Raw genomic sequence first — 20143 nt, forward strand, 5'->3', positions numbered from 1 at the left:
GTAATCCCATTCACTATGGTGCTAATATCAACTGAAAGGTTTGGTCATGGGACACACAACGCCTCTTGTCACCTATAAAAGAACATTTCAGTTTTCTTCTCTAGTTGACTCATAAGGCTGCGCGATATTTTATGTTGCTGTTTTGTTGATGTCACAACTAATCTACTGTGAATCAGACCTGAAATGTTTTGTACAATTACTACGTTTTTGGTATTTGCAGAAGCCACGTCTCTCTTATTAGAGTATTTAATTCAGTCATACTTTGTTTTTGTTGATGTAGATGTAGGAGCAAGAGCAAGAATGCACCTGCTGTCACAATTGTATCATATAATTACAGCTTTACTTGCCTTGAATCTTTTCTTTTTTTTTACCCCCTCAGGCAGTATTCAAAACATCTCAAAAGCACACATCCAAAACAGAGACATAACATACAACATAATTATACGTCTTATAATTTAGCATCAGCAATTAACGCACAAGCTGCGTCAACATTTATTCTCTACACCAGTCATCTTGTTGAGGCATCCTTACAGATTTTTTGAGCGTCTGTAATTAGCAATCACAGATTCCCTGCATCTTCCTGCTGGATGCCATTGTCCCAGCCAAGCCTGGAGTGCAATCCCCTCCCTCATCAAACCTCTGCAGTAACGTGCTCTGCCATTGCTAACACTCTGTATAAATGCGTGTTTTTGCATGTGTTTCTCTTCAGTGATTATTTAATCTTAGCAACTTGTAGCAAGCATAATATTGAAGCAAAAAGAAGCAACAGCCAGAGTGAAGACTTGAGAAATGCATGAGCATTCAATGAAAGTTAATGGTCAGCTTTGTGTACAGCAGGGAATCAGCAAGAAGGAGCCAGAGTGTTGTTTAGAGACCGGATCGGGCATTGTGCATTCGTTGCCTGTTGTCATTATCAGACTTTATATTATATATAGACACACACACAAAAAATATGTTTTGCAAGTTATGGGCAAAGACTGCAATACCATCACTGCACTTTGGGAGCCAATTACAGGGAGGGATGAGATACAGTTCCTGTCTTGAGCTGACGAGCCATACTGACCGCATAAAATGAACAGCTTAACATTGTTATTGGATTTAAACAACATTTTTTTCAGAAAATGAATTAAAATCTTAAACAACTATTCTATGCATATGTGTGTATCTTTGCAAGAGCTTTGTGTGGTGTGCAGATAAGTATAAAATAATAAAAGGGATCAAATTGGAGCTTTGGGACTTGTAGACAAAGCACTAAATGCGGCTATGTCTTTCAAACATTTTTTTTTATCCTGCAAACTTTGGCCATTTTTCAGACCAAAGTACACAGTGGATATACACAGACACAGCCGAAACTGTCCGGACTCATACATCTCACTGAAACAAAATTCTTCCAAAAAAAGTTGGAAACAAAAAGCTCCTTTGTCTTGCGTGCCTGCATGCTGCTGGTCTGTCATAGAATAAAACAAGCTGTGAAAAGAGCTGAATACTTTCTTATTGTGGGGACATCTAAAATTGCTTGGACAAAATTATCGCTACCCCGGTGATAAGAGGATTTGTTGTGATATTTACTGTGATATTAAACCAGACTCTCGCTTTCAATTACGGTAGAATCTTATCGTCAATCATTCTGCATATTTAAATGAGAAGGGAACCCACTGTGTTGCTTAGTGTCATTTTGTGCACCACCATGAATGTGGACAACAGAGAGAACTTAAGGAAATTCTGTGTCTGTGATGAAATTGTTTTCCATTTCTCTTCTTGCCTGGGTGATATTGCTTCGGATCCAACTTCTCAATTTATGCAAAGCATTTTTCAATGTCATGTACTACCCTCTTTGTCAGCCTTCTTGCTAACCTTCAGATTTGAAGCCGAGAAAGCCCCGGTTTTTCTTAGAAAAACAATTTAACTTCTGACAGTTTCACTTAGATCTGATGCCACGTTTCCCACTGTCACTGTGCTGTTATACGATTTTCTGCCTGAAACTTTCAGCACAGTCATATTTATAACAGCTAAGCAAATCTTTGAGTACTCTTTGAGCTTGCTTGTGCTTTACTGGAATCAATACAGCTCAAGAAAATCCAACCCTTTGAGCAAAGGAGGTAATATGGCCATTGTTTTCTTCTCTTTTTCTAATCTAGATATACAGCCAGTGGGGAAATTATGGGTTGGTTATAGCTTGTATAATTTTAATACCACAGGCTATGCCATAAATTATTATAGTGTATCGAGGGCTTTATTAAAAGAGAGCGCACCAGTTCCAGTGCAGCACAGACCTTATGGATGTTAACATCCATAAGGTCTGCAATGGAAATGTTGCTGAAATATTTTACATAATTAAGATTTTTCTTTATTTACAAATCTTCTGCTACTTTGCAGGCTTACAGTAAATTGATGGTATTCCAATGTGGGCTAAATAATAATAGATTTCAACATTGCACTTCTAAGAATATAAAATTGAGAGTTATCAAAAAAGGGTCAAGTGTTGAAGACCTTCCATTGTTCCCAAAGTGATCCATCCAAGTCCCACAAAGTCTTTTGTATGAGGTTTCACACCATGAAAGAGAAATGAAACCATTATTAAGGAGATCTATATTTTACTTTAAAACCCTTTAAAATCTTTTTTGTCTAGTGTAAACGTTATGCAGTGTGCTCTTGCACATGGTGCTGTCAGACACTCTCTAGAGCTCTGTATCCAAGCATCCCAATTCCTCCCATCAGCCCCTGAGAGGTCATTATGGTAACCGTAGAGATGTGGAGGTGGTGTTCTCCGGTGAGGTCTGGGAGGCTGTAATTGGTCCCGTCTTGTGGATGTCTTTGAGCTCTTCAGCAGAACAGCCATGCATTACTGCTGGGACAGCAGAGCCCAGACCACGACACAGTCTCTGGCTGGGAGGAAAATGGTTACTCATTGTTCTAAACTTTTGTTCTTAAACAGTCCCAAAACTGTAACAACACTGCACTCGTCATATTCAAATATTAAAGTAGGTAGTCACAACATGATAGACATCATCTCTCCAGAAATCATTTTATCCAATTCAACTCAGTTTTATTTGTGTAGCGCCAAATCACAACAGTTGCCTTAAGGCACTTTATATTGTGAGCTAAAAACCCCACGGTAATAGGGAGAAAACCCCAAAAATCAGATCACCCCCTGTGAGCAAGGACTTGGAACATAAAGAACCAGGCTCAGGAAGCAGCAGCCATCTGCCACGACGGGTTTGGGCAGACACGAAAAAAGACTCTGTCTGGAAGAGAGCCAGAGATTAATAATAACTAATAATGAAATGCAAAGTGGTGTATAAACAGAGAGTTTTGCTAAGCTCTGAACCTGACTATCAGTAGCACTGTGTGCTAAATCACAGCTCACAGCAAATTATAGATGTGATTGAAAGTAAAGTCGGCGCCTTACTTATGTTTTATGTTTTAAAAGTAAAAAAAAAAAAAAAGTTATTTTTTTAATTTTTTAATTTTTATTTTTTGCCTGTCCCATTTGGTTCTTTTGCCGTCACAATTGTTGTCTGAAGACCAACAAGGATACCCAATGGATTTATTTTGCTAAATGGATCATCGTGGCATTGCCGTATTGGTCCATTTGATCGACCTTTGTTTTTATTATTTATTTTATTTTATTTTCAGTTTTTACAGATGGGACAGACATGAGTGAGGGATAGGAAAGTGAGAAAGAAAGAGGAAGGAAAAGAAAAACAGAAGGGGAGAGGGACAGTGAGAAAGGGGAAAAATAAATAAATAAATAAAATAAAATCTCCTGGATCACCTGTTGAGAGAGAAAGAATAGAAAACAAGCAAAAAAACCAAAGCAACATACTAAACACAACACCATCACATTAATCTAGCTAAGTGTAAACAGCAGTAAATACTAAATATTCAATGTTGTTGTGCAGCACGCAGGACAGACAACGCACAATGTGCTTTGAAGTAGTAGCCAAGAAAGGTGTAATTTAAGTCTACGAACAGTGAACACCCATGTGCACACCTGTGTGGATCAGCGCGCTTGTATTCAAATGGTTTCCACATGTAATGGTCTGCAATCTGCGCTCGACTACTCCGCCTAGGCTGCACTGTCGACCCTAGGCGGAGTAGTCAAACGCAGATTCACTGAGCGCTCAACACAGACAGCATAGTCAGAAGGAAAGTTGATAAAATAAATTACAAATTTTGTATTGTTCGATACATATGCGTACCGAACCGAAAGCACTGTATCGAACGGTTCAATATCGATACGAATATCGTTGCACCCCTACTGGTTAGTACAATCTCTAACATGCTGTTGACTTCTGCAGAAATGCGTTGTTTGCTCTTTTGAGATTAATACCATACTGATAATTTCATATTTGCTAAATGGTTCTTATAGCCATGATTTCAGGACATCATTCAGTTGGACAGCTAATGCTTTCCTTGTATTGATTATAATGCCCGGGAGCCCTGGCTGGAAAATATGAAGTGTCAAGTACTCATTAATTCTAGAGACGACTTGGCAAACATCATTGACTCATTCCATTACACAAAGTCCACATATAATTGACCTTGTGGCTCATTGCTTCTCAGTTGAAAGTTATGGTTTTCAGCTGTGAAAAAATTATTATTGTAGTTTGTCCAAGTAGGAAGGTTTTCAGATGGCCTTATCTTTGTAGCAGGATCTTGCCCCTGTGTGAAAGGTTTTGCCGGATGCTCGTTTTATGCCTTCTTAAAGATAAAGCGTAAAGTAGGAGTTTTGATGATATGAAAAGCCTGAAGCATTTCAAACCGTGTTTATTCATATGCATTTACATCAAAGGCCTTTTTGTGTTTATCATAATTTCGCTTGGCATTTTCTGGAAAACTTTCCAGAACAGAGGGCTGAAATAGAAAAAGAGAGAGGGAAAATAATTGGAAGACAGAAAAAGTGATGGTTATTTCCTTTTATGTAGTAATATAAAGAGACCTTCATTTGTAGCTTTATCATTTTGCTTAGGATTCGCAAATTCTGTCTGCTTAAAGAGCTTTATATGTTTATCTTTCACTCCATGAGAGTGCAGTACACGGACATGTTGGTGGAATACGTCTGTCAGGTTTCACATGACATTGCCAATCCTTGTGGCTTGCTACTGTACAGTTTACACATGTCAACCATAAGCTGTTTCTTTGAATCGAACATGTTCTTCAGACATGTTCTTGCCGCCTCAGTGACAAGCCTTTTTTCAGAGTGACTCTCAGGAGAAAAAACCTCCCAACATTGATGGTACAAATCTTCACAGTGCACAAGCATAGTTTGGCATTCATAGGAACCCCATGTACCTACAGATGGCTTAATGATTTGCTCAAAATACCAGCAGCCACGGTCACAGTACTTGGTGTTGTTATTATGCTAACATGATGTTCAAGTTCTTTTCCATAACTGTGCTTTTCATTCAAAAACTATATTAGAGTATCTGACATTTTATACCGGCACACATACACGCAGATATTGCGATGCATTCATAATCCATTTCTGAGTTGATTACAGTCACTGAGTGATACTCCAAATATGGATGTAATTATTTGGTATGTATTTCCATCATCGCTCTATTTCTAGACCACTGAAATATTTGGCAACCTATTTTTATACTACGACCGTGTTGTATAAAAGCCTCCTATTGACACCCGTTGCTGTTAGAAATCAAAATGTAGTTTTTTTTGTTTGTTTGTTTTTAACTAAAATGAACCAGTAAATTTAAAGGATTTCTACTAATGTTAACCATTGGCTATTTCTCATTGGTCTTATTATGGGTGTGTTTTGCAGGGGAGCTGTACATCGGTGGCGTGACAAAGAGCATGTACAGCAATCTGCCCAAACTGATTGCATCTCGGGACGGGTACCAGGGCTGTCTGGCCTCTGTGGACCTGAATGGGAGACTCCCTGACCTGATCGCAGATGCCCTCCACAGGGTGGGCCAGGTGGAACGAGGCTGCGATGGTAAGTAGAAGCAGCAGCTGTCATATACTGAGCTTAATATGCAATTAAACTGTTTAAAGATAAGAAATCACTCAATCAATCATTAAATCTTACCTGTGAGTCACTAGGGGGAAATCAAATGGCAATGATTACCATCTAGTGTGGAATACACTTGTCTTAATATTAATAAGAGTCATTTCATAATAATAATGGATACTTTATTGATCCCCATGGGGAAATTACTTGTTTTTCTCTGCATTTGACCCATTCACTCAGTGAAGCAGTGGGCAGCCCACTAAGCAGGCGCCCGGGGAGCAGTGTGTAGGGACGGTACCTTGCTCAGGGGTACCTCAGGGTAGCCGTTAAGTGGATTCGAACCGCCGACCTTCCGATCATGGGGCGACCACTTTACCTACTGAGCTATCCCTGCCCCATTCAGTGAATGCCAGCTGGTCAACAGTTTCTCACTTTACATATTGACTGCAATTATGAGGAAACGATTCGGAAGTTGAGTTTGTTGTTTTGGGACATGAGTAAAAATCTTATTTCTAATAGTAACTCTGCCTTCTTAAAGTTTCATTGTGACCTGCTTTAACATAAGCCTGCTTCTTTAGCTAAGCGACCATTTAAGACACTGAAGTATAGTAACCGAGTCCATTTTCCATATACTTTATTCCCTAATATCGCCAATGGCCACGCCCAATTCTCTGAGCTCGGGACAGTTCTTACAGTCTGTCCTCTGTATATCCTCTCTATTGCACTATAAAACCTGCATGAGGGAAGCACCTCTCCCCTCTAATGTTATTGTCAGTGTGGCAAATCTCAGCAGTGCTCCACCCTTGCTGGCTTTTGCTTCATCAATCTTGCATTTGTCATGTTTTTACCTCTGCTGCGCGGGGCTGGCCACCATGTCTCAGGCTGCATGGCTATGGTGTGGGGTAGTTAATCCTGAGTATAACAGTAGATTTTGGCTATAGCATTTCCCCTTCCACACACCCCACCCTTAACTCCCCTCCACCACGTCTCAATGGCATACAGAACGTTGGAGAGCACAGACTTGATTTCCCTGAGGACCGCATTGGCCGACTAGATGCAGTAGTGATCCAGCTTTTTCTCTCTCTCTCCCCCCCCCCCCCCTTCTCTTGCTCCCTAACGCTGCTACTTCTGCCAGCCAGCCTTATTACCTGCCTACAGTTATACACCACAATTACTTCGCTCCAAACAGAGTTTAAAACTGCATTAAGCTATCATATTGAATCCCGCAGGCACCAGAAATGGATGCTAATATTAGTTAATGATTTGATGTGCCAGGGATTTGAGCAGTAGTAATTGACCAGTTTTGGAACGGTGGACTCTTTTGACAAATATTAGTATATCTAGTCCTGGGGCTGTTGCAAAACCATGTTTTCCCTTGTTGATATTGCAGGAATAGATCAAAAACTATTCTGACTGGTGATCTAATTTAACTATAATCACTTTCAGAATATTTTCCCCGAACCATATACCAGAGAGGAAGCGCTGTTTACAGTGGGGCAAAAAAGTATTTAGTCAGCCACCGATTGTGCAAGTTCCCCCACCTAAAATGATGACAGAGGTTAGTAATTTGCACCAGAGGTACACTTCAACTGTGAGAGACAGAATGTGAAAAAAAAATCCATGAATCCACATGGTAGGATTTGTAAAGAATTTATTCGTAAATCAGGGTGGAAAATAAGTATTTGGTCAATAACAAAAATACAACTCAATACTTTGTAACATAAGCTTTGTTGGCAATAACAGAGGTCAAACGTTTACTATAGGTCTTTACCAGGTTTGCACACACAGTAGCTGGTATTTTGGCCCATTCCTCCATGCAGATCTTCTCGAGAGCAGTGATGCTTTGGGGCTGTCGCCGAGCAACACGGACTTTCAACTCCCGCCACAGATTTTCTATGGGGTTGAGGTCTGGAGACTGGCTAGGCCACTCCAGGACTTTCAAATGCTTCTTACGGAGCCACTCCTTTGTTGCCCGGGCGGTGTGTTTTGGATCATTGTCATGTTGGAAGACCCAGCCTCGTTTCATCTTCAAAGTTCTCACTGATGGAAGGAGGTTTTGGCTCAAAATCTCACGATACATGGCCCCATTCATTCTGTCCTTAACACGGATCAGTCGTCCTGTCCCCTTGGCAGAAAAACAGCCCCATAGCATGATGTTTCCACCCCCATGCTTCACAGTAGGTATGGTGTTCTTGGGATGCAACTCAGTATTCTTCTTCCTCCGAACACGACGAGTTGAGTTTATACCAAAAAGTTCTACTTTGGTTTCATCTGACCACATGACATTCTCCCAATCCTCTGCTGTATCATCCATGTGCTCTCTGGCAAACTTCAGACGGGCCTGGACATGCACTGGCTTCAGCAGCGGAACACGTCTGGCACTGCGGGATTTGATTCCCTGCCGTTGTAGTGTGTTACTGATGGTGACCTTTGTTACTTTGGTCCCAGCTCTCTGCAGGTCATTCACCAGGTCCCCCCGTGTGGTTCTGGGATCTTTGCTCACCGTTCTCATGATCATTTTGACCCCACGGGATGAGATCTTGCGTGGAGCCCCAGATCGAGGGAGATTATCAGTGGTCTTGTATGTCTTCCATTTTCTGATGATTGCTCCCACAGTTGATTTTTTCACACCAAGCTGCTTGCCTATTGTAGATTCACTCTTCCCAGTCTGGTGCAGGTCTACAATACTTTTCCTGGTGTCCTTCGAAAGCTCTTTGGTCTTGGCCATGGCGGCGTTTGGAGTCTGACTGTTTGAGGCTGTGGACAGGTGTCTTTTATACAGATGATGAGTTCAAACAGGTGCCATTCATACAGGTAACGAGTGGGGGACAGAAAAGCTTCTTACAGAAGACGTTACAGGTCTGTGAGAGCCAGAGATTTTCCTTGTTTGAGGTGACCAAATACTTATTTTCCACCCTGATTTACGAATAAATTCTTTACAAATCCTACCATGTGAATTCATGGATTTTTTTTTCACATTCTGTCTCTCACAGTTGAAGTGTACCTCTGGTGCAAATTACTGACCTCTGTCATCATTTTAAGTGGGGGAACTTGCACAATCGGTGGCTGACTAAATACTTTTTTGCCCCACTGTACATGATTGATCTGTTGGTAGGTTCGATCTTTAAAATGCTGGGTTTCAAAAGAAAAAGCAAGACCGCTGAAGGTGACTTTTTTAGATGTATTATTTTCCTGGATGTGGATCACTGCCAGGGTCCGCACCAACCTGGTTCTTAGGTCATTGTTAGCTTGTGGACTGGGGATACAGAGTGGTCAGAGGTGGCTGCTGGTCTAGTCTCTCTAGAGATAAGGCCAGACAAAGGCTAGAACATTCAGCTTTCTCTTGTAACTGCATACTGACTCAGCGGATCACAACAACAAAAAACAAGATGAGGGGAGGAAGTGAAGGAGACTGAAGTCAAGGTACAAAAGCACTGTTGCTTATTCATTGTAGCTCAAGACAGGAGAAATAAGCAAAAAATGGGCAGTCTATGTCCAAGATAAATACAAAATGCTTTCAATTTACATTTTCTAATCATGCAAAATAAATAAGTAAATAATTTTAAAAAAGCATGTAATCCACATAATAATTTTTGCAAGGATTGGTGAAATATTTGCTTAAGAAACTCAATTAAGCACACTATTAGTACGTAGGCAGATGTTCAAGTTGTAACCAAGCTGCTAATCGAGCACCCGGTTGTCAACAGCAAGGTAATGGAGATATGTGCTCAGTTGCTTTTTACCTTTTCTTGAACATTTGGAGCAAACATGACAGATGAGAGTCTTATGCTCCAACAAGTTTAAGGCACCTAATAGCATGTTCTCATGAGCTCTCAGGAAGAAATGCAAAGATAACGTGAGTAATATAAAGGAAGAATGAACAAATCATTTAATGGCTTTTGCTTATGACAATATATTCTATTAGCTCCTTAAGGGAAGTTTTAATCAGTAAATAAGGACATAGTTAACACAGAAAGTGGACAATTTAAAACAATTCAATTTAATTCACTTTGAGTCATATATGGGACTTTATATTTAAGGCGAAGATCTTACAATAATATAGAGGAAAAACACCCAATCAGATGACCTCCTATGAGCAAGCACTTAGCGACAGTGGGAAGGAAAAACTCCCCTTTGATAGGAGGAAACCAGGAAGAACCAGGTTTAGGGAGGGGCAGCCATCTGCTGTGATTGGTTGGTGAGGGGAGAAAGACATGCTGTGGAGGATTATTAAAAACTAATGATTAAATGCAAACTGGCATATAAACAACACAAAATAAAACATTTCATTTTTATAAGTTTGGAGCACGCGGGTGGGGGTGGGGGGGGGTAGGGTGTCTTAATTGGACCACTTGTAAATGGCACAGTGAGATGTCTGTTTATCTTTGTGGAAACAAATTAGTCTGGCACTGAACCATGGTTCTTTAAAAATGTCTGTGTTTAATTGAGATTTTAATGAGAAACCCCACCAACACAACAGCCACCACACACATTTATTTTTAGAACCATTGTTTTCCTAACATGTGATCTGTATCCTAATCTTATAACAGTAGTTCATTGTTATTTTCTTTTGCCTTCTAGCATTATCATTTTACCATTACCATCTTTATTTTGAGAACAAGTAGTCAAAATCTATTTTTCTTGGAAAGTCGTGTCTTCTTCCATTTCAGTCAGTCAGCAAAGGCAAAACACTTGTTGAATCTTGCCAGCTGATGTGACAGTGCACTGTTGGGTCAATAGTGTGTGTAATCCACAGTGGAAAAGTCACGAATTGCTAAATGGAGCTTTAAAAATTGTCCTTTGCTCTCATTATCCAGAGTGCATGATCGTTTGCTTCTGCCTTTTGGTCTTAGAAATATTTAATTTTGAATGAGATTGAACAAAAAATGTGATGGCGTATGTTTTGGTTTTGTCTTCAGGACCCAGTACCACCTGTACGGAGGAGTCCTGCTACCATCAGGGGGTGTGTCTCCAGCAATGGGAGGGCTTCACCTGCGATTGCAGCATGACGTCCTATGGAGGCTCATTTTGCAACGACCGTAAGTCAAAGTTTTTGTTTTAATTGTTTAAAAATGGTTAGTAGGTGTGTGAGTGCAGTGAGTCAGGCGGTGGAAACATATTCAGTGTTGTTTAGTGGTTTAAAGTTAAAGCTCCACAGGCAACGTTGTAAGTCTGCTTTCAGAGTGTCAGTGAAAGAGATCTGTATTGTATTAATAAAGTGATTGGTGAGCATTCTCCAATTGATAATTTAATTTTTTGCATGAATCTTCAAGCCGTCATTTAGTAGATGGATGTTCTTGTGCTGCATTTCTACATACATGAACACATCCTCACAGATCCGGTGTCTCAGTTTGGAACTAAAAAATGTTTTTGTAAATTAGCTGCAGAGCTTGTTAACATTTGACTGCTAACAATTAAAATATCTAAACATTAGCTAATAATAATGACTTTAATTGGATAATTATAATTATTAGCTAATGTTAGGATATTTTAATTGTGAACAGTCAAATGTTAACAAGCTCTACAGCTTGCATAAACATTGTTTAACAAGGTAAAGTCATTATCGCACTTCAGTAGGGCCACACAGATTGGACTCATTCATTACTCTTCAGATGGTGATGGTACTGTCTTGTTATTCAGAGTAAAATCCTGTACAACTCTAACTTCACCATGAAATTTACCATGAGTGCTAACACATGCTGTGAGGAGAAACAGTGATCTAAGTCCCATGTACCTGCCACATAGCCCCCTGCTGGGTGGCTGGAAGCTGGGGAGTGAAAGAAAAAAGGTAGAGAACAGCGAGACACAGGTTAGTCACTTATGTGGTTTTTAGGTCAATGCTTTTCATTCTTTTTTCCTCTCGTACGTTTGTAATATTATAATCTGGTTGTGGCTAAGGCATTCACTGAGGGTGAAGTAGCTGTGCACCCTATAATTAAGTGTGAACTAGCTTCACTGAAGTGTGGAAATGACTTCATAAATATCCAGATGTCTGATGGGGAAGGTTTTATTATAAGCTATAAGAAACCTGACTGTGAGGTTTGATTTGTCATTGTTCTGGATTTAGTGTAGAAATATGCATTATGTTGTTAACTGTTAAAGCTAAGTTATGAAGCTAATTTTATACCTTTTTTAAAAAAAATAATAAATATTGCATTGTTTAAGAATCCTGTCTGTAGCAGTCTGCTGCTTGGTAACTTGGAGCGTATGTACAATTAGCATCCAGCACTCTTCACAGGCTTGATGTAAGCAAGGGCACAAGTAGGGTGACAGGCTAATAGACTTGTTTGCACAAGTCTTTGTTTGCTCATGAAGTGGTGGGTTAAGAAGTACCAGCCTCAGCTTCTTTGCTGTTTCTTTTCTTTTGTTAAACCAATCCATGTTTTATTTGAGAAAGACTTCATTTTTGTTGTGTGCTTTTTCCCTCGTTATATTGGCTGCTGGGTTAGCTATACAGAATATGACCGGGCATGATAGTAAGGAGCTGATTAGCAAGGTGTTCTTTTGGTTCCTGGAACTCTCAAGCAAGGAGGAGAAGGTGATAACTGTTTTGTCGGCATGACAGCTATGCCGAGATAAGCAGAGATCCTTCGCTGCTTGGGAGGGGAGAGCAAATGATAGAAAAGGGGAAAGGAGGCTTATTCCTGTGCTCGAGTTGTTGCCTGTGGGGCGCGTTAGCAGCTTTACTGTGCTGCTTTCGAACATGACAGGTAGAAATATAAGGAACCACTGAGTATACCAACATGTGCTCTGTAGAAGAATCTGGAAGATGTGTCTGTTTTGTGAGAATGTATAGAATGGAGGACAGGACTTCACCAGCAGCCCGATCAAATCTATTGTGTAACTGCAGAGAAAAAAACGAAGCATCTATGTAGAACAAGTTTGAGTCTGCAGTGCAGAAAAGTCTTATTAAGGATTCAGCTTTAAATCAAGCTGTGAAAATCTCAGACATGTAAGACTGTAAACACTGACATGGGCCTTTCGTCTTTTTTTTGTTTATAAAAGTGCAATTTTACAGATCTGTTGGCTGCTGGTTAAAGTTCTCTCACAACTTGCTGCAAATGATATGATGCGTTTTCAGTGAGGGGCTGACATACTAGTGTAAGATTCATAATATTCATTCATAACAGCTTAAAAAAAACTGTTGGCATCACAAATTTGTTGGTGACACAACAATGGGCTAGTTTTCACATGTCAGCATAGCTAATTAAAATTAAACTGAAAAACATTAAGGCCCTATCAGTATTTTTTTCTTGTAAGATGATACATTGAAGAACTGTTAAACAGTCTGGAATAATCAGCACAATAATCATCAACTAAGCTGATGTCGACTGACACATTATTCCAAATGTCTAACACAGCAGTATATCAGCCTCTTCCAGGTTTTCATGCATTGCTGTAGCTTGTTTTTGTTGTAGCCTGTCCTTTCTCCCCCGACAACAGCGCCGCATCTTTTGACCTGACCTTCTGCTGTCATTACCGTCTGCTTGAAACTATGAAAATCAAATTTCATCTCCTGACTTTGAGAGCTCACACTAACTTGAGCTTTTGGCTTCTTGGCTTCTGATCTTAACGTTCTTCTCTTCATACTTCTTGAATCTTATCACTATGTAAGGAAAATTTCAAACGTTCCGAACTTCAAGGATTTTTCTTTTTCTTCAGATTGCTGTGAAAAACCAAGGTAGGAAATATGATACTGGGTAGCAATGAAATGGGTGCTCCAGATCCCGAGATATTTCAACATGTTTACCTTGGATGCAGACGACTTGCAGTTGCATACTCTTACCAATAGGGTTATGGGTTGTGCAACAAAACCTATATAGATCCTGCTTGTTTGTCTTTTTGCACAATCACAATAAATCTGGGATAAACAAGTGTTTGGGTCGCCTAACTCTAACAGAAAAAGTTTAAATGCATGTGATCAATAGAAGAAATATGGTGAGCAAAAATAAATGACAAAGACCCCTCTTTATCTCGCAGTAGGAAGGAGAGATATAGCGCACGCACAATCACACTTCGGTGTTACTGGCCACACAAACAGACTTAATAAAAAAGATATGTGATTGCCACTGCTTTTCATTCTCTGTGGGGAATAAAATAATGCATAATTATTTCAGTAATCATTCTTGCGCTGTTGTTTGTAAAAGAGCTTTCTTGGTGGCCATAGCAGACAAAGCTTAGAGGGTCTTTGGGTGATTAATCACTCTCTGCATGTACACTACACTCCTCTACACAAACACATAAAACAGAGTGGTGCAAACATGCACAGTCCCACACCTACAGCTTAATTCAGTCGCACAAGAACACAGTAAGAGACGTGTTTCACGTGGTGAATATTTTTCAGTGGAAAAAGCTCGAGTCATTTCCGCAGTCCAGTCCCAGAGTCGTTTGTTTCACTCTAGGTGGAAAGGTTATCAGAATTATTGACACTGCAGTTATTATTTATGAATGCAGATTCACAGTTCACTGGAGAAGATATTACATACAGATAGAAGCGATTCCATAACAGCGTATGTGTCGTACCAGATAAAGTGAGGCTATTTGTCTCTATTGGATATTATTACCTGTTGGGCGTCAGCCAATCATATCCACTACCTGGGATGCGAGGAAGCGAAAACACAGAGAAAAAAACATTTAAAGTTAAATGTATTGTTTTTTTTCCTTTCATGTTTAATTAAATTATTGTTTTTCAAAAAAAATGTGTATTTATTGAATACTTTTAATACTTTACTTTCCCATCTGAATGTGAGAATTTTGGAACTCGTGGAGTTTTGGTGTCATGCTATCTGCAAGATGTCTCTTTATTTGTTTTGAGCGTTTCTACTAGCAATTTAGGGCAGGGTGAAGTTGGCATGTTCTTCCTGTGTCTGAGGGGGTTCTCTCTGGGTACATTGGCTTCCTCCCACAGGTTGAAGACATGCATGTGAGTTCTGCATAATTGGTCATTCAAAATTAGCCCTAAGGGTAAGTGGTTGTCTATGTCTATGTCTGTCTTCTTGCCCTATGACAGCTGGCTCCACCCCCCTCGTATGTCTCTTGATTGGATAAGAGGAAGAAAATAGATGGATGGTTTAGTACAATTGCCTGCTTGCTGAAGTTGTTTCTGTAAGTGGCACTGAAGCGATTTCATTTAGACTTAGCAGCTGACACTGATACTGATGTTATAGAAAAGAAATGTGATGCTGTAGACATTTAATTTCCCTGTGACAGAAAGTTGATATTGGATCTGGTCAATGTAGCCCGTGTTAACAATGTTTCCTGTTACCCCTACCTCACCATCCCCACACCATCCGAGGTAAGGGGATGGTCTGTCACTCAGTCATGCCGGATACATTTTTTTTTCTAGTTTGTGTGATGCAGTTCTTCTGAGCAGATATCTGAAGTAATTGAAACATTTAATATTTATAGAGCAGCTCTCATTCTGCTGAATAGTATTGTTTTTGCTTCTTCAGTGACCTTCAGTGGTCAGTTTAGTCTGGCAGGCCTACAGCACTGCACTTTAGGAAAACAGTTGGGGGGGGGGGGGGGGGTGTTAATAAATGAAATATGGCTGAAGGGAATGATGAGGTACAAATGAAATTGGCACTTGGCATTTCTCAACAGGCTTTACTTTGGAAGCACCTCTGAGACACAGGCGCTCCAACAGTGTTTTGTATCTCTTTTTTCCTACATCGCTCTTTTTTTTCTCCTGTTCTCATTAACAGTAGAAACAGACTGGGTCTGCTGTAATGCTCAAAAACACATCACATTCGTCTAGAACTGCAGGTTGTTTCCAGCACTGTAACACTATGTTTGTGCACGCAGATGCATTTGTGGAGCAGCAAATAATAAAAAAGCTCATACCCCTTCTTTCACACACACATACACGCACATACACATACCAGAGAGCATTTGTTATTCCGCTGCAGCCTGCAGTGATTGACTGGTCTATTTTTCTCTGCATAGCGTATAAGTGGGCCACTTGGTATTCTGCCTTATTCATCTGGAACCAACTCAGACAGAGATGCTGTGTAAGAGCGTGTGGAACGAGGACTTTGTTTCTCTCTTGCTCTTTCATTTTTCTGTTTATGTGAGTGAGAGAACAACGGAGAGAAAACGAGACGGAGAGGGATGGAGAGGAAGAGCCAGGGAGGAGATGCTCTGTTTGTGCAGTTCTTTGTGTGGCTATATGCACTGGTTGGGCATTAGCACAAAACTTGCATGTGTACAACGAATCCAGCTGCGAGGCCATAGTGCTGTCAGGCATACTAATCGAGCACAGAGTGCCAGTTTGTTTGCATTGCTGCTGGTTTCAATCTGCCTCCTCTCCCTATATCTCATCTCGATTTATTTTCTCCATTAACATTCCCACACGCAGCATGAAAAACGACCTCATCAGAATGCTTTTGTGGTACAAAAGATTGCCACTGAAATTGGACTTTCTATCTAGAGTCTTTGTGAACTCTGCACACAATTTGTCTTTTATTTTTTTGTTGCGTTGCTTCTTTATAATTTGTAAAATACATGTTTGCATGTAATTTCTAACAAACAATTATTTATTCCAAGTTCTGTAATCATTGTTACATTTCTTTGCACCGATATGTGAACACTATCTGGTTTTCAGCATGCATTTTTTAAATTTTCTCGAGGCTCTTACTTATATCACCATATGAGTAAGCAAATAAGTTGACTTCAAGAATTCTAAAGGGACCAAATGCAGCTCGATAAGTGTTGTGTTTCTTGCTTCAGCTAGCCTACTGTTAATGTTTGATGAGCTTGATAGGTTTAAACAAGCACTGGTCACGGCAAGTTCCTCTTGTCGTCTCTCTTTACCGAACTTTAATGAAAGCCGATCACTGAAATGCATTCGCTCTCCTCCGCTCCACCAACTCTACAGGTGATCGTTTGCTTGGTACTTCAGTCGAAAGGCAAACCAACAGCAAAAACAAAAAGCTTTAAAAAAACGAAATAAAAAAAAACCCAATGATGGCTGCTGGTCTCCGGAGCAAGACAGAATCCTGCCTCACTATGTGTAATGCACTTGGTTTAGGCTTAACATCGATTGTCATGCCACTTGTTGTGATGAAGGTCACACTACCTTCAGCATGGACAGCGTGTCCTCAACGCAGCATGGATCAGGACAGACTTAAGGGGAGGCTTTAGCCCTCTCACATTCTCATCACCAGCTAACTCAGTCCAAGCTCAGGAGGAATGAGTAAGCAGACCGGCAAAATAGAGGGGAAAAAAAGTCTACCACAAACCTCCTGATCCAACCACGGATCCAAGAAGACATCCAAAAGAAAGACATAAAAGCCAACTGCCTTTCACGTGTGACTGGGTCTCACTTTTTTTTTTTTTTTTGTTATATTCTCTGTAGCATTGCATTATCATTTAATGCTTGGATTTGGTATTCATTCCTCCCACCCCTTTCTGTGACTACCATCTTCTCTCTGCACTGTTGGCCAGCCGGTCCCAAAGTGCCGCTGTTTGGACCTCGCGATTAACCGCCACCTCATTAAGCCAGAAACACAGTGTGAATCCTGAATAATTACTTTACTTTTTTCTCTTTCGTGCCCATAAATACACACACAGAGACCCACAACAAGCTCCCTCTCCACTTTTCAGTAGTGGGCTGCTTTAAAAACTAGATGGAGAGAGACCAGGGAGGCTGCAGCTATCTTCCCATTTGCAGACACGGGGGGTGAAAGTATGGGCAGAGAAATGAAAGTATGGATAGAAAGCAGTGGAAAATAGAGTGTGAGTGAGTAATGAAATAGTGTTTGGGCATGCAAATGCTTTTTTGGCTTCTGCAAAAGAGGGCAGTGCTAAGCCCATTGGACTTTAGAAGTCACTATTTCAAGAGCTTGAAGGGGATTGGTTGAGGGTTGATGCCCACATTATGTGGCCTGTGGTGCATAAGACTTAGGTAGTGAGTGGAATACTTGCACTATGTTAATTCAAAATTTCAACGAGTGTGTAAATGTTTTAAGAACTCTGAACACGTGCAATACATGACAAAGCGTGTAGCTCGCTGTGGAGGTAGATATTAAATATTACAATGGCAGTAGTTCTCATTTAATTCATCTGTTTAGCTGTGAGCACAGTTTTAGAAAACTATTGTAGATTTTCTAAACCCTTTCTGCTAAGATCATTAACTTCAAGTTTCAGCAAACATCTCTTTTCCCCAGTGTCTGTCTGTCTGTGAGCCTGGCAGCTTTGGCAGGTAGGCCAGACTTAATATCTGTTACTTCCTTTGTTCACACTTTTTTAGTAGCGGCCAAGTGCCAATATACTGAACCTGACTGAACTGAGTGGTACAGATACAGTACACGTTCTTCCAATCAAACTGAAGTAAACTTAACTTGGAGAAATTCTCTTGTGATGTGTTCGTGAACGCTATCGCAGTTGTTAGAATTACACAGGTGCCAGTCACAGGCAGCTGCTAAAGATCTTTATGCCATGTCACTTATTGAATCCCCTTTCTACTGTATTCTGACTTGTTTTGACTCATTGTCAGATAGGATGGATATGTTAATCTGTCAAAAGATCTTTATTTCTTTTATGTGCCATTCATTGTTCTCAGCTTCGGTTTCAGTTTATGATTTTCAAACACATTCAAACATTTCAAGAAGTGTAAATGATCAGTTTCTGGAGCATAGAATGTGTTTCTGCCTTTCTGTAAATTAAGGAAATGAATGTTTGCACTGCAAACCTTTGGCCATGCAGAAGAAGCTCATCTCTGGAAGAAGATATCGTCTTCCCTGGCATGAATGACAGCTTCAGGACGAATAGATGCCCAATTTTCATCAGTCATCGGTAGTGCTGACTACCTGAAATAATAGCCAGTGCTTTAGGAGTGGCTCTGCATCCAAAATACTTGAAATATTGGACAACACTGGCAACATATTGGATTTCGTCGGAGGAAATGCTGCGATGCTAGGCGGTTTCTCACTTCCTGCACACTCACACACATGAAAACACATAAGAAACTCAGCGGAGAATGTCAGTGTTTCCTGAGGGCATCCGCACAGAGGGAGACCTTTACTCAAGCTGACATAGCAGATCATCAGGACTGACGTGTACACACACGGATGCACACGCATGCATACAAACGCACACCTTTCTTGTATTTATCCCAGTGGGGGTTGAGCTGTCGATAAGTTGAGCTGACAGTCTCCCCTTCACCTTGTCCTTCGTCTCCTTTCTCCTGTCCCTTTCCTCCACTTCTCTAGCTCCTTGCCCTTTATACCCCGTACAACCCCAATTACACTCTTTTTCCACTGGTGCTCCCCGTAGGCTGGGGAAAATCCCATGTTGCTGGTAACGGGGATTAAGCTTTTAAAGCATGAGAAAGTTAAACATTAATACTAGGATGTTAGAGTAATTGTGGTCTTTCAAGTCTATTCAACCCTGACGACTTCATTCAGGGTAAAATATGAACAAAGTTTATGGGATATATACGTGGAGGCCATCCTACCATAAACCATTCAGAATTTGTATTGTCCCCATACATTTTTAGAGATAAAGATTATTGTAATTAATTAAAAGTGAATTTGCTCAACCTTGAGTTTTACTTCTTTTGTCTGCAAAATTAACAGAAGTAAAATCGGTTTTAGAAAAAAGTAACGCAGGTTGAGCTTCTTGCTGGAAGAATCATTAGACACAGCGTGTCTTTGAACTCTTTTGGTGTCCTTGAACAAGAATCCTTTATTTGCACACTCTCCAGAAATAACAATTGATTATGTGTTAGCAAGAGGCTTAAACTGGGTTTTGAAAACATGCGCTTCATTTGAAGCCAAGATTTAACTCCTCAGACATTGTTCCCTCCTCAGTGGAAAAAAAGGGAAATGAGACATCTAGTGCATGCGTAATTGCAATAAAGGAGCAAGAGAAACATGTGCCACGAATTCTGGTATTTGTTTAGCAGTTTTGTGTCAGGTTGACTGGAATAATCACAGAAAATTACAAAAAGCACAAGAATCGCATTTAGTTTCATATTCTGATGTATTCAGGGCATGTACACAATCAAGTGTGCTGTTCATGAACTGTATGTAAATGTCTACCTACTGTCAAATGTATCACAACTGAATTAGTGGAAATAGGCCGTATTGTTCCGGTAACTGTCTTGTTATTAACAATAATGAGCTCTCAAGAACATAAGATATGTCTAAGTAGGTTTATTCCTGTGCTTTCTCA

The 20143-nt window shown here is 40.2% G+C and overlaps 1 protein-coding gene across 1 annotated transcript in view; it reads left to right on the forward strand.

Annotated features, from left to right (window-relative positions):
* The window catches only part of nrxn2b (neurexin 2b), a 655677-nt gene that overhangs the window by 341543 nt on the left and 293991 nt on the right, over nucleotides 1-20143 (forward strand). Inside the window, exons 12-13 of the mRNA XM_085400466.1 lie at nucleotides 5780-5953; nucleotides 10888-11007. Of these exons, the coding sequence (XP_085256592.1) occupies nucleotides 5780-5953; nucleotides 10888-11007 (294 nt within the window). The remainder of the gene's footprint in view (nucleotides 1-5779; nucleotides 5954-10887; nucleotides 11008-20143) is intronic.

The sequence above is a fragment of the Rhamphochromis longiceps genome, linkage group LG3 (genome assembly GCF_057381845.1).
Source record: "Rhamphochromis longiceps isolate RC_006_pf linkage group LG3, R_longiceps_female_GT1.1, whole genome shotgun sequence".
Lineage (NCBI taxonomy): Eukaryota > Metazoa > Chordata > Actinopteri > Cichliformes > Cichlidae > Rhamphochromis > Rhamphochromis longiceps.